This window comes from Bemisia tabaci, chromosome 1 (assembly GCF_918797505.1).
Source record: "Bemisia tabaci chromosome 1, PGI_BMITA_v3".
Classification (NCBI taxonomy): Eukaryota; Metazoa; Arthropoda; class Insecta; order Hemiptera; family Aleyrodidae; genus Bemisia; species Bemisia tabaci.
The window spans coordinates 83,138,272-83,160,057 of NC_092793.1; the positions used below are offsets into that span (position 1 = coordinate 83,138,272).

Sequence of the window (21,786 nt, forward strand, 5' to 3'; positions counted from 1 at the left end):
GATTCCTTCGAAAATTTTAAGGAATGTGCTCCATTCTTTACACAAAATCACTGAACTGCTCAGAAATTGGCACAATCGTTTTCCTGAAAAAATTAAATTTGGTATATCTGATGTGGCTTGGTTCCCTTCTGTTTCAAACGCGATGAAGGCAAATGAAGGCCAAAAATGGATATTGTAGCGGAAAAAAGTATAGATTTTTGTATGCATAACAATTCTGTCCACAATCCTGCTGCATACCAGAGGCATTCATTCCTTTTTTATGAAGAAATTCCTAGTTAATTAATTAGACGTATTTATGTGAAAAGGAACTATGTGCAAATGAATTAAAACTATAGGAACTTTGTGTTTGTTACCGGCCAACCCCGATTTTCATGCAAACCTAGGTTTGCCAAACGCCCTTTAAGGCAAAACTAGGTTTGCCACACATTATTTCCGGCAAAACCAGATTTGTCAAACACCATTTCAGGCAAACCCTGATTTCGCTTTTTACCGCAATCAAGACCACACTGTTCACCTTGTTTTTACTGCAAATCTGACTGTACCGCTTAACATTTTTTTTATCACAATTATAACCGCACTGCCTTACTTTTTTTTAAGTAACTGCAAATGTAATGTTGGTAAGCAGATTATGGAGACCAAATTTGTACAGATTGAAGTAGACTTTAAACCACAGACAACCCTCAAAAAGTGTAAAACTTTCACCCAGCCTATGAGATCTTATCACAAAATTAGTAGGTATGTTTCTAAAAAAATTTAAAAAAAGGAGAGAGAGGGAGGGGGTAATAATCCCTTGAAAATTTCAAAAGAAGAAAAGTAGCTCAAACTTTGTTTTCCATTTCAAACCTCAAAATGTCTGATATCATTTGAGGTCAAGATTTTTCAAGTGTAGGTATGCCCCAGAACTACAACGAGCAAATGGGCAGTTGATTCTGCTGAGATTCCCCTTCAGTTAGTCTCGGACGCAACCAGCTTACCTTGGAAGCTAGTTTACGAGGTCTGTCCGGAAAGTATTCGACCTTGTTGATTATTTCGCCATCAATGGTTGGTAAGAGGTTGGGGCTTGGGATTATCTCTGCAGGGACTCGCCTGAGTGCAGGTGCACAGCCGGATTATAGATATATATAGTAGAGCATTGGGGAGCATATTCATGTTGGGCGACACTTTCATGATCGAAGAAGACAGTTAACATTGTCTTCACATTGCTGAGACTCTTCCAAGCTTTCTACGGGCGAGGTCTCCTCGGTGCGATCCCAAGTGACAATTGCACTTTTGTCTCAGGGTCGTACTCGTAGACCCAAGACGCGTCCCCTGTGATGATCTTCTTCACAAACTTTTCCCACCCCACTCTCCTTAACATCTTCTTTTTTAAGAAAAACGAAATCCGACGATGACAGTAGAATAGAACGCACTAATCAGCAAAACACCAACGACTGGTTCAACGTGTGATAATCCTGCTGTGCACCTGCACTCAGGAGAGTCCCTGCAGAGATAATCCCAAGCCCCAACCTCTTATCAACCGTTGCTGGCGAGATAATCAACAAGGTCGGATACTTTCCGGATAGACCTCGTAAACTGGCTTCCAAGGTAAGCTGGTTGCGTCCGAGACTAACTGAAGGGGACTCTCAGCAGAATCAACTGCACATTTACTCGTTGTAGTTCTGGGGCATACCGATACTTGACAAATCTTGACCTCAAATGATATCAGACATTTTAAGTTTTGAAATCGAAAACAGAGTCAGAGCAACTTTTCTTCTTTTGTAATTTTCAAGATATTATTCCCCCCCCCCTTCTCTTTTTTTAAATTTTTTTTAGATACATACCTACTAATTTTGTGATAAGATCTCATAGGCTGGGTGAATGTTTTACACTTTTTGAGGGTTTTTTGTGGTTATATCAGTTACTTTTGGTTTTTCTGCACATGCTGAGACCATTAGACTCCTACTTAAAGAGAGCAAATTGTGAAAGCTATGAATATTGGTGGATAAGGATTCATTAAAAACGAAGTTCCTTCTTGATGTTATTCTTCCCCTGGAGATGAAAAGTATTTCCATCCAAATTTTAAAGACAGGAAGAACAAAATTGATACAGGCACCCACAAGAAAATACTGCCAGTATTTACTGCTGCCCGCATTTATCCGTTTAAACAATGTTATATGGTGATGCTGAAACTAAGGATATGACTTGAGAAACTATGTTTAAAAAAAATATATATATTTGGTCAACTTTGGTCTGAATCACATTTACCTAATTAGAGTATCCAAAATTTTTCAGTTGGTTACTGTCGCATAACCTCTGCTTGATTCTGCTCAAAATAATTCCAACAGGGATCAGTTAATATATTTTTAAAGATGTGCCCCAATTTATTTACAAATAAAAAAGGTTCCTATTGAAATCAAACTGATTTTCTCAAAAAATTTAGAGGAGGTAAATCTCTCAAATAAAATAAAATAAAATAGCCTTAGCAAAAAATCTGCGAGAAATTTTTCTTCCTGCGCAATGTAAGTGTTGGAATAGGTAGCTAATTTTATTCGTAGTTTGTTATAAATCTCAAAGGCTAGCAATCGTGTAAATTCTTGGATGTATATATTGACAAATGAAGTCATTGAAAGCTAACGATTTTAGTAAGCTTTGTAAGGCTAAAAAATACTTCAAAGATGAGCATAAGAAAATTCTAATATCAGAGTCCTCGTTTATTTAAAGTGAAATAGTTTACTTAAACAGTGTACTTAAAATTTCTGAAAAGACACATTATTATGATGATCCTTATAAATTTCTTCCTTTGACTGATCTACTTTTCTAATGAGAAACAGAAGGCCCTTAGGTATTTTGAAATTGGAAACATTCCGGAAGAATCTGGACACAAAAATTGTATTGTTATAAATTCGGAGAGTAGGTAATGTGTAATGAGTAAGTTAACACATTTTTATTGCGAATATCAGATTACCCAGAGTATTGTGAGCACAGAAAGTCTTGATAGTAAAGTTAGGCAAGTTAAGTAAAAACTACCAAAATACTCTCATGAGCAACTAAGCCAAAAGACCCGTAGGAAATTCCCCCTCCAATCCATTAAGATACCTAAAGAAAAAGAAGCGAGCAATTTCATTCGCTGAACTCTTAAATTTGAAGTGCAATTCTCAAGTAATACCGCCTTGAGCAGTTCAAAGTAAACTTTATGTACGCCTCCTTGGTCCCATCTAGAGAATATAGCGTACAAGAGAAAATCTGGAGTTAGGTATATGTTACCATAGTATAAGTAGGTAAGGGCACCATCGAGGATGTTCGGGCACCGCCGAAGATGCGCGACATCCCTACGTTGCCCCTTACTTAAATACCATTTGCGCGCTGAGCTGTGATCTGTTTACATTTCAATTACTTACTCAGCAGCATATTAAATCAAAGTGAGTAAGAATAGAGATCTTAGCAACAAGAGATCTTCGCAGTGTGTAGTAAGTATAGAGAGTATTCACTTAAATTCCTGCTGTTGAGTGTAAATACATTGCCGCATCCGCTATTTGCTTCGAAACTCAATAGCTATAGTCGCATTGTCTGAGGAGATTGCCTTTGCTTACAATATTGTACGGGAGCAGGGAAAGATAACGAAACTTGAAAATTGCAATGCAAATTTCTTGAATGAACCTTCATAACTAGCATGTATTTATCAACATACATATTCTCTGAGACTATTACTATGCACGAAACGAAAAGACAAACATTGATTGAATTGCCTGTGACGTCAGCTAGCTGTCCGGCATGAAGTCATGAGCACCATAGTGATAATTTGCGTGATAATCACAACACACAGCTGAAGGGTTCGATGATAGAGTAGCCAGATAGATGTTGCATGGTCAATGTGGTTTGGCATGGTTCAGGAAATATTGCCTCTGTTATGTATTAGGTAACACACATTGAAATAGCTCAGTACATACCTTAGGTAGAATTTCGGCATCCGACTCGGCATAGATTTGTTACTAAAACTACTGACGCTGCCTTAAAATCCTTGATATGGGTCTCGCTCAAAACCAGATTACTAGGATATTTTGACATTGAACAGATCTCTGCAGGGATAAGGGTATTAAAATTCACTTATTGTCATAGGTACTTATGGTTTTGCTTACGAACCAATGAACCATAGATTGAGGAAGTTACACAGAACTTGTAGCTAGGTAATACAGGTAGACACAAAATTTAGAGATAGTAGAGAACAATAAAGGGAAGTTGCAATAGTATAATTTAGTTTGCATTTCAAAATAAAAACATTATTTCATTTATTAGTTTAGTTTGTGTAGGTATGCTTACATCTCAGGATAATCCAAAAACGAAAAGACAAACATTGATTGAATTGACTGTGACGTCAGCTAGCTGTCTGACACGAAGTCACGAAGGCAAGGAATTCAAAATTCTTAGAAACCAGTTATTATTAGAAAAAAAAAACAAATCGGAAATTGAGTGATTAACACAAATCTATGTTTAATCTCACTTTCTTTCCAAGCGTAGAAAAGAGGGTCGCGATTCAGAATTCACCAGCAGGGATTCACTCTGTTCACTGAATGAAGACGATCACGAGATACGACTTGGATTGTTTGACTTTCGTAAGTTTTAATAATTCGAAAGTGTGTTCGAAATTCATGAAATTGTCAAAAGACACCCCTTCAGACTATTTAAAATGAGTTGCATTGACTTTTGTAAAAGTTGGCAGCACACTTATATTTAATACGGATGGCCTATTGAAGTCAAAATTTCGGGGCACGAATGTGATGTGAGTGGTATGGCGGTATTGAAACGACTATAATCGTTTGAATTTCGAAAGTATGTTCTAAATTCATGAAATTGTCATAAGACACCCCTCTAGACTATTTAAAATGAGTTGCATTGACTTTTATAACGGCTGGCACCACATTTATATTTAATATGGATGGCCGATAGAAGTCATAATTTTGAGGCACGAATGTGATGCGGCGCGGGTAATATGATAAATTTGAGCAAAAAACGGCAATTAATTAGCGACTATCAATTAAGTGCTTATGGAATCACCTTCAAATTTCGCCTGTATATGAGAAAATAATTATGCCAGCCGGAGTGCAAAGGGTTTTGAGTTTCGTTAAATTTTCGCGGAGATATCTCAAAGTAACGCAAAAGTTGAACGGGTTCGTGTAAGATGTACAGTTGCAGCTCCCCTTTTCTTGGTTGGAGATCTCTATAGGCTTGACAGGGTCGCAACCGCTCCTAGTAATTTCAGGAACACATGCAACACCGAGGATGGCTACAAGTAAAGAGGAAAATAGCATGGAAAATTGATAATTGCATAAGTAGTCTTCACCTCATTACTATTTTAAACATTTTTTACAGTACTTACGCAATTATCAATTCTCCATGCTTTTTTCCCCTTTACTTATAGCCTTTCTCTGTGTTTTCCGTGTTCCGGAAATAAAGTATACCTCAATCTGTAAAAATTTGGTCTCCTTAATCTGCCAACCAACGTTGCATTTGCTGTAAAAAAAAAGTTAAGCGGTATGGTCATATTTGTGATAAAAAGCAAAATCGGGGTTTTCCAGAAATAGCGCTTGGTAAACCTAATTTGCCTAGGTAAAACTGGGTTTGCTTCAAAATCAGGGTTTGCCAGTAACATGCGGGAGATTTGCATGCTGCATAGCTATTTTTGATTTCACTAATTTCTACACAGTTCTTGTTAACATAAATACAATATGTCTAATTTTGCAAAGTGAGTGGGTAAAATGCAGTAGATCTTGCCACCAACCTAAGGAACGTAACCACCGAGGAATGTAAGCTGTTCTTGCGAATAATATGCGTCCTATTATGCAAATCAGTTATATCCTACTTACATTGTTGTTTTCTTCTCAGGGCTTTGGTTTAGAGATCGTAACAGGGAAAAACAGGCGAAAGAAAGAGAGAGCCGTAAAAAGAATGATGTAAGTATCCAATTTTTCTCTTGTTAGCTCCTCAATTTTTGACCTACGTAGTTGAAGTATATAAGGAAAGTCTGAGTGAGGGCCTAGCAGCAAAGAAAATTGCCGTCTTTTTCAGATTCTTAAAAACTGAAGGATTTGAATTTAAGATTGTCTGCTCATTTGCTTGTCCATCCCCTTCTTCTTAAGTTGAAGAAGGAAAAATTCGTTGTACAAGATACACATCCTGAAAGATCCTTAAATATTCCCAAAGTTTATACATCTCGTAAAAAATTTAGGGCAGCTATAATAGCCAGAATTGAAAAAATTGAAAGAAAACAAGGAGCAGGTTATGCCGTGTAATATTTGTATGCAATAGTGAAGAGAGAATAAGTTTTCTAGGTAACCATTAGCCAAAAATTGGACCATTGGGATGATTCAGAACCATTTCCAAGCCCCTTGTGTAATGAATCTTTAAGCTTTCAAAGTAGTACAGGGCCTACGATAGCACTTTCCCGCGACTATTTGAAACTTTGAGGGTTTTTTCCAATGGTACTGAGGCATCTATTTCGGCCGGTTTTCTAGCCTAAACCATTCAGCAACATATTAAAAATGGCCGTCATGGCGAAAATTCGGGCATTTGGAGGCGCATCCAAAAATCTCTCAAAATCTAAAAAAAAAGGCGTTTTCGCAAAATTGTCAAGACAACAGAAATGCTTCGAATTCAATTTTATTCCAGGAAAGTATCTCATCAAACCATCAGAATAATTATTTTCATAACTTACGCCCAATTTTCTCCGAAATTTTCTGATTTTTCTCAAAGAACTTGAATCTTTGAACAATTTTGACAAATACATTTCTTACTATATTGTAACTAATGGGAGCTAAGAAATTTATAAATATACTGTAGTTTAAAGATATATTCAGTCTCAAAGCTAAAAATTAACTCAGCCGTGGCCATGCAGGTCGTAAGGGAGAATTTCCACAAAAACCGAAAGTCGGGTATTCGGAGGTGCACCCATAAACCTGGTAATATCTATAAAAAAATCTCAAGAGTTGAAAAATGCTTAAAAATCAATTGTACAGCAAGATCTTGTCCCGTCAGACCTCTAGAGCAATTCTCTTAATGGTTTAGGCTCAATTTTCCCCAATTTTTTCTTATTTTTTTCCAAGAACTTCAAAGTTTGACGAATTTTGACGAACATATTTCTGACTTTATTGCAGCTAATGGGGATTGAAAAACTTTTAAATTTACTCTATTTTAAAGATATATTTAGTTTAAAAACTTAATATTAACCCAACCCTTGTCATTCCTGTTTTAATGTAGAAATTCCACAAAAATTGAAATCTATGGGTCTTGTCCCGGCGCAAATGTTCAATTTTAGGGTCTTGTGGAGCCGTAAGTGATAGAAGTGTGGGATATGTCATAATCTCTTTTTCGTAGTGTCCAGGAACAGAATTCCGATGTCGTCATTCTCATTGTTCAAAAAGACACTCCCATTCCAAGATGCCGGCCCAAATGATCCCTGTTGGGAATGAAATTAACAATATCAACTTCTTTGGCCGACTGAAGAGTCGATTTCTGTGTACATGTGGTCGTAGAATTCAAATCTGCTGTCAAAAAATCACTTTGGCCTTTTTTGAGGTCCAAAATCCAAGATGACGGTCGAATTGAGCCGAAATCGGGGTAGGGGACATGTGCTCCTGGAAGTACCAAGTAAGGTGGCTACTCTACAACTAAGGTTTTCGTGTTGCCAAATCCGGAAATGAAGTTACATTTATGTTACTAGGGCACGGGGAGGGGGTGGGGGCTGCAGGCCCTGAAAGGACGGCACAAATGACCGACCCTGAGGGTCATAAATTTGGAATAATCAAGTTACGTTGGGGGCAGAAAGAATTTAAATATGATGATTTTGCAACAAAAACAAGAGAACAAAAATTAATACGTTTTATATCAGTTGAATTTTTCATAACCTCCAGTACAATAATTAAAAAGTCGATACACCAAAAGTGCCGTAGTCATTTCTTTAAGTCCTTCATAACATCCCTTCATCCCTACAGGTTATGGGCTTAGGTCGTTATTCTGTGATTTGAAGTATTTAAAACGTGTGCTATAATGGACCTTAAGTCTAAAAAGAACATTAAACCCTTCGACTGGGAAAATACAGCATCTGGAAACTTCGGACTCGCCGCCTAACGACGAAGAAAAATGTACTTAATTGATGTGATTTATGGACCATCTAGCGAAAATGATGACTGGCAGGCTAAGAATATCCTGGCAAAAGCCATGCTTGGTTTGGCTGATTCTCATCTGCATTTCGCAACACCGGAGCGGACGGCTCTGGAGATAACAAAAAGTTTAGACGACCTGTACGAAAGAAAAAGTATTACCACACAATAGCCGTGAAAAAACGATTATTTGCTCCTTAGTTAGACTCTGATACACCTTTGATGAAGCATTTCATAGAATTCGATGATCTGCTCACGGAACTTCAAGCTGCCGGTGCAATGTTAGAGGAGTCTGACAAGATTGCTCACCTTCTTGTGACCCTTCCCCCGAGCTATAATGGTATAATTACGGCTATTGAAACATTAAGTGATGAAAATTTAAGTGTTGCGTTTGTAAAAATTAAGTTGTTAGATCACGAGCTAAAATTAATAACTGATAAAACTGACAGTAGCGCGAAAATTCTCCAAGCAAGTGACAGTGCTACCAGTGCTACCAAAGGGAAAATACAATTCAGAAATTCTAAATTTGTGAAAAACTTTAGACAAAAACCAAAGCAAGCAAATCAAAATAATTTTAACGCCTGCTATCACTGCGGCAGGAAAAATCATATGATCAAAGATTGCATCTTCTACAAGAAAACTTTGAAATCAAAAATAATTCATCCTCAAAGCAATTGAAATTAGTCCATCAATGTTTCTACAGAAAATGAGAATCATCAAAATATTTCGACTGTTTCAAGTTTTGCATTCATGGCTCAGGAGAACCCGCATAGTTTAAACAGTGATGACAATTTAACCTTCATTCTGGATTCTGGAGCTGCAACTCACATGGTAAAAACAGAGAGTGCATGCAAAAGCTTCATACATCTGAATCCTCCGATAATAATATCATTAGCTAAAAACGGAGCTCATATCTTTGCCTACAAGAAGAGAAATTTTCAAGTGAGGATTCAACCAGGATTTGAAGGAGTCCTTAAAGACGTATTGTATTGCCTGGAAGTCCTGTGAAATTTGCTTTCTGTGAGATAATTTCAGGAAGCTGGATTCGATGTGATCTTTAATCAGCAAGAAGTAACAATAAAAGAGGGAAAAATGGTTGTAATGAACAGTAACCATTTAACAATTTATTCTCAGTGAACTTCATGATGAACAAAGCAATGGCTCACAGTGCATCATATTTTGATAAATACAAATTATGGCATAAACGTTTAAGTCACATAAACTAAGCTAAATTTTTAGAGTTAAAAAGATATCAGCCTATTGATGACGTAGATCAAGTTGAAAATATTGTGCTAAGCGAAAATTTATGTAAAGCTTGTATTAGTGGCAAGCAAGCAAAATTACAGTTTCAAAATTTTGAGGATAACAGGTATGTGCGAAGACCACTCTTCATGGTACATTCGAATGTATATCTTATCACTCCTCCCACTCAGTTGAATCAAAATTATTTTGTGGTTTTTGTAGATGAATTCATGCATTATTGCGTCACATACCTGATTCATCACAAATCAGGTGTTTTCTCTGTTTTTGAAAAGATTTTGTTGCAAAGTGTGAAGCTCATTTTAACTAAAAATTAGTCAATCTATATTCTGACAATGGTGGCAAATATTTTTCTTACGATATGAAACAGTTTCGTGTGCAAAGAGGCATCACGTATCACCCTACGATCCTGCGAACCTCCAGGCAAAATGCACAGTAACATTTTGGCAATTTCTCTCACTCTGTTAAAGATTTCTATCTGTTTTCAAGATTTTTAGTAGGATTGATATTTTTATTACCTGCGTTTCATTTTCTTCCATCGTCAGATGCTAAGAGTCTCCAGTCTGGGCATCCTCGACTTCAATGGCTCAACTTCTTTGCCATAGGCGTACGAAAGGGGGTCCAAGGGGGCTTGGATCCCCCTAGAATTGAAAATAGTATAATCTGCCCCTCCCCCGAAAATAATTTCCAGATGTTTTGAAAGCAACAGTCCGAAAATATGTTGTGCTAAAAGTATAAAGGAAAAGGCGTAATAATTCTGCAGAAACGAATGGAAAATCTTCGTCATGGGAGCTTCAAAATGCGTCCAAGTAGATTTAAAATTTAATAATTTCCCGGGGGAGGCCCCTGTGTGCTGGGGGCCCGGGCCTTAAAACTGGTACCAGGGCCTGAGATGGGATGTTGCGGGCCCGGTCACTGTAGTAGTGTTACTTGCCAAAATGTTACTGTGCATGATGACTCAGTTTTTGACGTAGATGAAGATGGATTGTGAGCTTGTTGACTATGCTTGGATTAAAAAAGGAGGCCATGCCCAACCCCCAGAGGGCGCTTTGCACTCTCTTAGGCCCGCTCTGACAAAAGAACCCCCAAAGAAATGAAAAGATGTTCATACCCGACTCTCATTTGTCCAATCTCCCTCTGGTCGGGAGCGGTTGGACCAATAAGAATCAAACAAGAAAACCGGCATTTATTCCAAACTTCAGGCCAAGACTGAAACAAAACGGAACGAACGGAACGGAGCGTTCCGTCACTTTCAGATAGTCTGTAGTAAAGCACCATGTCTTCGATTCACTTACCTTACCCTACTAGCAAACCAAGATTCACAATTTCCCGCTTCGTTCAATTTTCCGCTAAAGTTGAAAACACCGCTGATAAAAAATGGCAGGGATTTCAAATTTTGCCCCCCTCTCTAAACTCCCTGGTAAACTCTATTATAAAAAATCTGGGTCTTATTTCCAAAATCTGACAAGAGCGGGCGGGCACATCTAGGGATTATCACCTGTCGATAACCACAAAAATCATGGCAAACAGCCCAGTAGAACGCTCAAACGAACTGTGACAAAAATTAAAATTTATGTTGTTTAAATAGGTGAATTCGCAAGTTTACCGTGTAATATAAAAAAACCCGAGTCATATTTTTAAAATCTGAATAGAGCGGGCTCATTTAGAGACATTTGCCTAAAGATAGTCACAAAAATCATAAAAATAGGCGCGGTAAGACGCTGGATCTAAGCGTTACCAGGGATGCAAATTTAGGAGGTCTTTGAGCGTGTAGCATAGATATTATAATTTGTAAGTCCAGTTGTGATAGATAAGAACAGTCGTGTATTTTTAATTGTATATACTCAATATAATAATTATAATGTCTCTTTACATCGACTTTCTGTAGAAAATATTTTCTCCCTTCCATTTGAGACCCTCTCATCTAATGAGCTTTTTTGAATGTTAATGTGATGAATACGTAGGGGGGCGGGGAGGGCAGTCAACCCCCCCCCCCCCAAAAAAAAACAAACAAAAAAAAAAAAAATAACGGAGATCATAATTTAAACAGTAGTGATACTGAGCAAAAGTACAAAAATAGTAAAGATTGTTTGAATGGGCGCCTGCTGAGCGCCGCCAGCTGTGGTGCGGCGCGTGGCAGTGCGCTCCGCTGACGCGGTAAGGTCATATCGCCCTCCCTCTATCTCCTCTCACAATTGTGATAGATGCGTCATCCAATACATGAAAAGATGCAAAATTGCATCCTCTACAACTTTTATTAAAAGTACTTTTAAAATCCAAGCCATCGAAGAAAAATTACAGAGCATTTTTTAAAAAAAAAAAAAAATTCTAAATTTTAAAATTTCAGTTTTTTTGGAAAACCCCAATTTTAAAAGGTCTTAAGATTAAAAACTGAAGAATAATACAACTCTTCAACATACATATGTTGCAGAGTTGTATTATTACATACATACATTTCTTCTTCTTCCGTGTCCGATAGCACCAATAAGATTAAATTAGATTTTCCCTGACCAATAATTTGCAACATAGATTGCTTCGTCATTTACACTAAAAATATCGTCCCTTGTGCAGGTTTTAGTCATGTTAGGGCAGATTAGAAGGTGGTTGTAGTCTTGCTTTGCCCCACACTCGCATAGTTCGTTCTCAGCGAAACCCCACCTCAGCAAGTTTGATTTACACCGTGTTACAGCTGTTCGTAACCGATTAAGAGACTTCCACGTCCCGAAGGTCAGGTTAAGGCCAAGAGATCCCTCCTCTAGTGGTTCTATCTTCGAGTGTGGTACTGAATTTTTCCACAAGTTCAGTCGCCGTTCTTTCGGGGTTGTGGAGAGTTCTTCCGTGCAATCAATGAAACTCTTGCGAGATTTCAGGCGAACCCGTTGTCTTTGATGCTCATGCAAGGGGTGTCTCGGGTCATTCTTCTGTTTGGTTCTTTCAATTTCGGCGGCTACCTGCCTTCGGATGGGAGGTGGCGCTATCCCTAAAATAGGGTACAGTTCCTCAGTAGGTGTTGGTTTGAGGCATCCTGTGGCAATGCGTGCGGTTTCGTTTACGGCGATATCCACCTGTTTGGCATGTATAGATCTACCCCAGACTGGTGCTGCGTATTCCGCTGCCGAGATGCTGAGTGCCAGCCCTGTAGTGCGTAGAACATGAGGTTCGGCTCCCCATGTCGAACCTGTCAATTTCCTCACAATGTTGTTCCTGGCAAATACTTTTTTCTTTGTATTATGGCAATGTTCCTTGAACGTCAGTGTTCTATCCAGGACTACTCCTAAGTATCTAGGGTTATTTGAGTGCTCTAGCTGTTGCCCCTTCCAGCTTACTCGAAGTTTTCGGTTAGCTTGTCGGTTCCTCAGGTGAAAGGCGCAGACTTGGGATTTTGTGGGGTTTGCCTTGAGGTCGTTTTCTTCATAGTACTCGGCAAGCTCTTCCAGGGCCGCGTTGAGTTTTTCCTCCACCTCCTCGAATGTCTTCCCTTGGGCAGCCACTGCTGTGTCGTCGGCATAAATGAAGCTTCGCACGGACTCGTTAACTGGCTGATCGTTGGTATACATATTGAATAGTATTGGGGCCAAAACGCTACCTTGTGCGAGACCGTTCTTCTGTCTCCTCCATCGGCTATTCTTCGTTTGCAAGGTGACAAAGAAGTGTCTGTTCTGTAGCATGCACTGAATGAACTTGGCTAGTGTGTAATCTTTCGTTACACTATACACTTTTTTGGTCAGTAGCTTGTGGTTGACCGTGTCGTAGGCTGCACTAAGGTCCAGGAAGGCAACCCCAGTCACCTCGCCCCTCTGGAAACCGTCTTCAATATGCTGGGTCAAGTTGAGTATCTGTCCGCAGCATGAACGACCAGGCCTGAAACCTGCCTTTTCTTTTATTAAGGCTTCATCCACGTGATCCGATATTCGTTTCAGAACCATTCGCTCCATGACTTTGAACAGCTGGCATAGGAGGGAGATTGGCCGGAAGTTTTTAGCTTCTGTCGGGTCTTTTCCAGGCTTCAGAAGGGCAACAACTCGAGACTTTCTCCAGATTTTGGGAATTTGCATCTCTTTGGCACAGCTATTTATTACCGCGAGTATCCACGCTTTTGTTTTAGGCCCGAAGTGTTTGATTTGTTCAGGTCTTATGTCATCGAGTCCGGCTGCCTTGTTGATTTTCATTTCCTCGATGGCACTCTGAAGTTCTTGAATGGAGAATGGACACGCCAGGAAGTTGTTCTCTTCGTCCATTTTTCTTCTGATTTTACAGTCCTTCTTCTTCCGCCTGGTTCTTCCATTGAGTAGTAGTTGGTGCGCTATTTGATTCGGTGTGACATCTACATACTTATGCTGGGGGCTTGTTGGGTCGCCACTGAGGCTTTTGACTAGTTTCCATGCTTTCCTGCTGTTGTGCTTCATATCGGTTTCCTGTAATAGGTTGCACCACTTCTCCTTCCTCGACTCAGAAATACTGAGCCTTAGGTCCTCGCCTGCTTGGATTGTATCTTCCGAGAATGGGTCTTCGTTAAACAGTTCTTCGTATTTGTCTAAGGCTTCCTTCGAGATGTTGTTTAGCCCAGAAATGTATTGGGTGCGACATCCCCTGGGTATGTGCTGTCGTGAGATTTTGCCTACAAGTTCTGTGAATGCTCCATACGATTGGATTTCGGGCTTTATTTTGGAGATTTCTTGATCCAGGTCTCGTGTGAAAAGTTCCCAGTTAGCTTTCTTGAAGTTGAAGCGTCTTTTGAACGGGACCGTGTTTGGTCTATTTGCTGCCGTTATATAACAGGTTATTGCTCGGTGTTGAGATTTTGGTATGGGTTCTTCCACTTGTTTCACTGTTTGCTGAGCTATCCTGTCAGACACAAAAATGTTGTCCGGGTTGTATCCTCGTCTCCAGCGTCCGCTATTAAATGATGCGGGCAATTTTGGATCGTGTACTAGTTTGAGGTTCACTTGGTCTACCCAGTTCTCCAGTTTCTCACCGTCGTCGTTGGTTTCGTTGTATCCCCACGCTGTACTGTGGCAGTTGAAGTCACCCAAGACGATGTTAACATTTTGATTGCGGAAGTTATCTGGTTCGTGGAATTTGAACGCTGTATTGGGTGGTTTGTACACTGATGTGACGGTGCAGGATTGGAGCTCTATCGTTAAAATTTCTACATCCTCAACGCAGGTCAAGGCACGGGAGCGTACGTCAATGTCTGGCCTAACAAATATAGCGCTTCCATACTGCTCATGGGGCCTTTCTATGACTAGATTCATTCCATGGATCTTTGGTCTGTGACTGTTTGGTCCTCTATGGGTTTCTTGTAACACTAAGATATCACATTTGTTGCGATTGCACATGTCCGACAGTAAAATTTGTTTATTTACAGATAAGCCTTCGATATTGCATGAAGTTGTAACAAGGGGTGGCCTTGAAAAAGGCCGTTTTGAAAGCTCCGTATGGAGCTGATCTGGCATCTTTGGTTTTGGTGCTTCGGTGTTTGCAGGATCGGCCGACTTAGTCGTTGCCCAGGGGACGCCCGATTGCTTGAGGTTCTTCCGGTAGTTCGAGTGGTGAACGCAATCTTCGGGGAGGCTCCTGCAGTGTCCCCCATACATACATTAACATACATATGTTAAAGGGCTGTATTATTCTTCAGTTTTTAATCTGAGACCACTTAAAATTGGGTTTTTCCGAAAAAACTGAAATTTTAAAATTTAGAATTTTTTTTTAAAAAATGCTCTGTAATTTTTCTCCGGTGGCTCGGATTTTAAAAGTACTTTTCATAAAAGTTGTAGAGGATGCAATTTTGCATCTTTTCATGTATTGGATGACGCATCTATCACAATTGTGAGAGGAGATAGAGGGAGGGCGATATGACCTTACCGCGTCAGCGGAGCGCACTGCCACGCGCCGCACCACAGCTGGCGGCGCTCAGCAGGCGCCCATTCAAACAATCTTTACTATTTTTGTACTTTTGCTCAGTATCACTACTGTTTAAATTATGATCTCCGTTATTTTTTTTTTTTTTTGTGGTGATTAAATTTGACCGTTTAAATTTCGTTTTTTTAACTTTTCCCGAAATTTGGGGACTTGCCAACGTAATGTTGAACTGATTTTGACCTTACTGAGATAATGTGGAGGCAAATCCAGAGGAAATTGGCTTATTTCGCCGGAAAATTGAATGACCTTTGAATCGACGTATTTGGGGGTCCGAGCCCCCCCTTAAAATTAAATCGAAGTGATTTCTGCAATTTTTACGTAAAAGCGAACACAATTTGGTAAATTTTCCCGTTTTATTTTTTTCTTTACGATAATTTGAACCGGAGTTATGATTTTTTGAAAATAGGTCAAATTTGACCTTTGACCTATCATAACTCGGTCAAAAATTGAGATATAGATCTGCGGTTTGCGCCAAAATTCTTAGTTTTTCATGCTCTTTCGAATGAGGTATCACAAGATAGGGGTTGCTATTTGAAAAAAAAAAAGTTGGGGGGCCCCTGTCCTCCCCTGAGGGGGGGACCAAAATTTTGACCCCCTCAAAAGATGGTCCCCTTTGAGATAGGAACATTCCCAAAGTTTCATTTCCTTAGCTCAATTCGTTCAAAAGTTAGAGGGGGGGTCGGGGACTTTTCGCTCACCCTGTATGGACGAAAGCAAGCGGCTAGATGTTGGTTTGAGACTTTTGATGTGAAGCCCATTAAAGCAGGGTTTAAAACTTCACCTGCTGATCGGTGTGTTTATTTTTTGGACAGAGGAAGTGTTGATAAAAACAAAAATGTTGTTCTATACGTTGGCGATGTTGTGATTATTTGCAGAGATATGGACACAATGAATAATTTTAAATAATATTTGATGAGTGAATTTTGCATGGTAGACCTGGGAAATATCCCATCCCACCTATAATAGTTACCGGATCTATGTCAGCAATTCTTTCGTTCGCGATAACTATCGTTAGATTTACGTTAGCTGTCTCAAATTTTGTAATTTTGTCCATTTTGATCTGATGAAGAACTGTATAGATTTTCGGTTAAATCGCATTTACCGTTTACTTATAAACGGTAATTAACGTAACTGCCCTACTTACGCTGTTTTCCACTAATCTGTTTTTATGAAAGTTCCTTTCCTTGGTTTTCATGGTAACGTTTGTTTGCTATCAGCTGATGTTTTATTTCCATTTCTCGGCCAAGTCAACGGATTTTATATATATGTATGTGTTAAAGAGTTCACGGTTGTAATAATTAATAATTAAACAAATATCACGAGTACTTTCCAACCTTTTTATTACATTTTGCAATCTTCACACTACATTTTATACACCGACGTTTCGGAGACAATTTTCTCCATCTTCAGGGCAGACGAGTTATTCATAACTGAACGAGGAAAAAACACAGAAACCCATTCCAGTCGCAGCAAGAGACCAGTTTAACGATAACAGGAGATATATGACGAACATCAACACAAACAATAACAATAAGCCCCCGCCGCAGAGAGGTAGTAGGTACTCATACAGAATGAAGGTTTTCAGAGATTAGAAAAATATTCCTCAAAGTGAGCAAACTCAGTTCTAGAATTTATAGCATTTTGGTTATTTAAAATACATAACCCTTCCAAATTCAACCTAATCTGTTCATTCCTCTCTCTCTTCAACACCCTGGTGTTATTGAAATCAAAGGAATGACCCTTTTCTCTCATGTGTTGCTTTAGCGCCGTCACCTCATGTTGATTAAACTTATGCCCATCCAGCCTTTTATGCATATATTGGGATGACTGCCCTATATAGACGCCTTGACAATCTCCACACGGTATCTCATACACTACTCCTGACAGCTTTTCAGTTGGGATTTTTGACTTCAAACAAGACTGGAAATTTTGTAAATTTGATTTATTAGAAGTGACTAATTGTTATTGTTTGTGTTGATGTTCGTCATGTCTCCTGTTATCGTTAAACTGGTCTCTTGCTGCGACTGGACTGGGTTTCTGTGTTTTTTCCTCGTTCAGTTATGAATAACTCGTCTGCCCTGAAGATGGAGAAAATTGTCTCCGAAACGTCGGTGTATAAAATGTAGTGTGAAGATTGCAAAATGTAATAAAAAGGTTGGAAAGTACTCGTGATTTTTGTTTAATTTTATATATATATATATATAAATATAAAATCATTGCCAGGTTAGTTCTAATTTTTTGCCAGCATTTATTCTACCCCTCCCCTCCCAGCTCATTTTTCTAACTCCCGTAGCCCCCCCCCCCCCCCAACTAATTTTATTTATATTTTTTTTTCTTATGGCATGCCTTGCACCCCTACCATCATATTTTGGGGTTTCATTCGTAGGGATAAAATATTGTATTGTATATAGATCTTCGATAAATTGTCCGATATAAAGCAGGATAGACAGGGATAAGACGGAATTTATTGATATTCACCGGGACAAAAGGTAGGAATTTTAAGGAAAGGGGTATAATCAGTGTGAAATGGAGTAGATAAGAATTAAACAGGATAGATAGTGATAAAACAGGGTAATGTCTATCGATCTTCGATATATAGTTCGATATAAAATGTGACAGACATGGATAAAACGGGATGGAGAACGACATCGATATTAATTGAGTTAAATGGAGGAAGTTTGAGAAAAGGAGAATAATCAGTGTATAACCGTAAAGATAAAGATAAAACAGGATAGGTAGGGTTATCCCACCCTTCGATACATCGATATTTGTTTATCGATCTTTGATAAATTGACCTATATGAAACAGGATGGGAAAGTGGCATAATCAATTTGAAATGGGATAGATAGAATAAATCAGGATAGATATGGGTAATATTGGATATAGATAGGGATAAAACGGCGGGATGTATTGATATTAACCGGGATAAAAGGGATGTTTATCGTGTTTGAAGATTTTGCTGTGTTTGTTGTGTTTGATTTGTTTGTTGTGCCTGTTGTGTTTAATGCGTTTGTCAAGTTTGATGTGTTTGTCGCATTTAATGAGTTTGCTATATTTGTTGTGTTTGATGCGCCTGTTGTATTTAATGCGTTTGTTGTGTTTGACGTGTTCGTTTTGTTTCTACTCAACTCACCTGTATTCTATCTTCAAGTATACAGGGCGTCCCAAAAGTCCCTTCCACCCCTTCTAAAATTTTACCTAATTAAAATTTTGAAACAAAACTTCGGGAATGTTCAAAGATCAATGTAAGCTACTTTCAGGGCCCCCAAACTTTTGCCCCCCCCCCCCCGGGGGGGAGGGGCTACGGGTCCCAACTTTTTTTTTCAAACGGCAACATCTCCTTTGTGACACATCAATTCAAAGAGAATTGAATCGGCTCATGCGAAAACCGCTAATGTCCATTTTCTCTTATTTTGAACTGCGAAAAACTGTAGAAGCCTTTTAAATGCGGGATTAAAAAATGTTCTGAAGTTGATTATTACAAGAGTGGATTGTAAAAAAGGATCCCTAACAGTTTCCAGCTCCGCTTCTGTCTGGGATGGAGTAATTAAAAAGAAAGGACTCCGGACATTAGCGGTTTTCGCATGATACGTAAAAATCGCTGAGTTTTGGAGCCATTTGATGTATTCAAAATTCATTCTAAAGATGTGAAAGCGGTAGATTATCATTCACATAAAGTTAAAAAAATAAAATTCCAGACTATTGCGGTACTTAAAAAAAGTTTCATCACAAAACTCCCAGCAACAAACTGGACATTAGCGGTTTTCGCATGATGTGTGCGTGGATGGTTCTAAAACATCGAAAACGCATATTTTTCAGTGTGACTTTCGGGCAAAGCAAGGTATTCCCCACGTATTTTGAGGCGTCGAATCCGAATTTGACCTCCGTTTTTTTCCATCACCCTCCAATTTTCCGGAAAAGCCGATTTTACTCGGAAAAATGACCATTTTTGGGCATTTTCAGTGTTTTACTGACTGTTATCCCCTGCAGAATGTAGGTAAACTTTTTCGTAGCTACGAGATTCAGTTATGCCGATGTCTTTTTAACTCATGAGTCCGGAAATTACCTTAATTTTTCCCGTTCACATTCAGTTTTCCAGGAAAGCAACTTTTTTCCGGGAAAATGAGCAAATCCAACGTATATTTGTCGTGCATGCAATTTATTTTTATAAACTTTCTTGGACCTGTGGTAGTATGTTACTTATGTATTTTGAGCTGTTAAATCCGAATATTGTAATGGGGGGATAAAATAATCTAACTCACGTAACTCAAATGGTAGAGTGGACAGTATATTCGGAGAATACAAGAGCGCTATCACTAGATCGCTGCTTTGAAGATACGACCCCGCGCCGCGGGCCCCTCAGAGTATATATCTCGGAATCATCCGGAAGAGCGATGACGTCCGAAGATGTCATTGCGATGACCTGCAATGCTCCAAGGTAGAAACTCTGAGGTCGCCGAAATGCACGCGCGAGCTTGCGCTCCGAAAGTGATGGCTTTCGGGCTGAAGGAGCTAGAAAGCATAATAGAATGCGGCCCTAGAAACGTAAGTGATATGGCCTCGTTCTATTACAATATGACCTCGGTTTCTTTCTATCACACTTCATATTTCCGGTAAAGCCGAGTTTTCCGAGGCCTAAAATTGTGTATTGTAAAAGCTATGCCGGATCGAAGTGTATTCAAAATTCAATGTATAAATGTCTCCGATATGTGATACATCGATTCCTTTGTATTTTGATCTGTTGAATTCAAATATGATCTCAGATTTTTCCGATCCCCCGTCATTTTTTCGGAAAAGTCGCTTTTCCTAAGAAAACGCTCTTTTCAGATATCTTAGCGATGGTTTTTCTGCTCTATGGAGTTTCAGAAATTCTCCGGTGGGTGATAACGAATTCCTAAGGTCATATTCGGGTTTTTCAGCTTAAATTACATGAGAATCGATGTATCACACATGTGGAAAATGTTTTGAATTTCCCCAGAAGTGGGAACAGTCTGGAAAAGCTTTTGGCCAGGAAAAATCGGACCTTCTAGAAAACGGGGGGGTTGTCTAAGATGAGTGAAGGTCAAATTCGAGTTCAGTGCATCTTAATACAGCAAGAGAGACCTAAAGAGGATCTCCGAAAATTTCTGCAACTCCTTAGCGCAGAAAAATAATCGCAAAAATATCTGAAAAGAGCGTTTTCTTAGGAAAAGCGACTTTTCCGGAAAAATGACGGGTGATCGGAAAAATCTGAGATCATATTTGAATTTAACAGATCAAAATACATAGGAATCGAGGTATCACATATCGGAGACATTTACACATTGAATTTTGAATACACTTCGATCCGGCAAAGCTTTTACAATACACAATTTTAGGCTCGGAAAACTCGGCTTTACCGGAAATATGAAGTGTGATAGAAAGAAACCGGGGTCATATTCGGATTTAACAGCTCAAAATACATAAGTAACATACTACTACAGGTCCAAGAAAATTTATAAAAATAAATTGCATGCACGACATATATATGTCGGATTTGCTCATTTTCCCGGGTAAAAGTTATTTTCCCGGAAAAGTGAGAGGTGAACGGGAAAAATTCAAGTAATTTCCGGACTCATAGGTTAATAATACATCGGCACAATTGAATCTCGTAGCTACGAAAAATTTTACCTACATTCTGCTGGAGAAAACAGTCGGAAAAACACCGAAAATGCCCAAAAATGTTCATTTTTCCGAGTAAAATCGGCTTTTCCGGCAAATTGGAGGGTAATGGAAAAAAACAGACGTCATTTTCGGATTCAGCGCCTTGCAATGCCTAAAGGTTACCTAATGTCGTCCAGGAGACATTTTTTTATTTTAGTTTGTTGTACAGTATAATGAGGCATATAACGAAAGGTAGATATTAGCGGTTTTCGCATGATTCGGACCACGGCCCCTCCCTGAAAAGGGCTTCAAACCTAAGGAACAAACATTGTCACTACATTAATGAGTGTGTCTGACCTCCGAAAGTATTTGAACCCAAAAATCTCCAAATTGGAAAAAATGGACATTAGCGGTTTTCGCACGAGCCGATTCAATTAAAAAAGAAAATTTTTGACACAAACCGCAAGTCAAACTCTTGATTTTTGACAAACTGGCCGCCGGTCAAATTTCAAAATATCGGAAATCTAAATCCCCGTTTTCGTCGATGGATTGGGATGAAACTTGGTTCTCACAGGTTTTTTTAGACGAGAAAAACGATTCTGGCATTATTTTTTCGGAAAATTTTTGTCTTTTTCAAAATGGCGGCAGTAATTATGGCGACCTTGAGCGGCAAGAGAATAAATTAGGCTGCTTATCGGTGAATTTGCATGAAACTTGGTATCAGGGGACACTTCGGCATGAAAAAGACGAATCTGTCATCAGATTTTTTGAAATTCTGAATAACTTCAAAATGGCGAGGCAAATGGTGGAAACTTGGTATTACGGACGTCTACGGGTGAATTCGCATGCT

The 21,786-nt window shown here is 39.0% G+C and overlaps 1 protein-coding gene across 1 annotated transcript in view; it reads left to right on the forward strand.

Moving 5' to 3' along the window:
• The window catches only part of LOC109043973 (ATP-dependent DNA/RNA helicase DHX36), a 122,020-nt gene that overhangs the window by 5,136 nt on the left and 95,098 nt on the right, over nucleotides 1-21,786 (forward strand). The window contains exon 3 of the mRNA XM_072306310.1: nucleotides 5,860-5,927. Coding sequence (XP_072162411.1) covers nucleotides 5,860-5,927 — 68 coding nt within the window. The remainder of the gene's footprint in view (nucleotides 1-5,859; nucleotides 5,928-21,786) is intronic.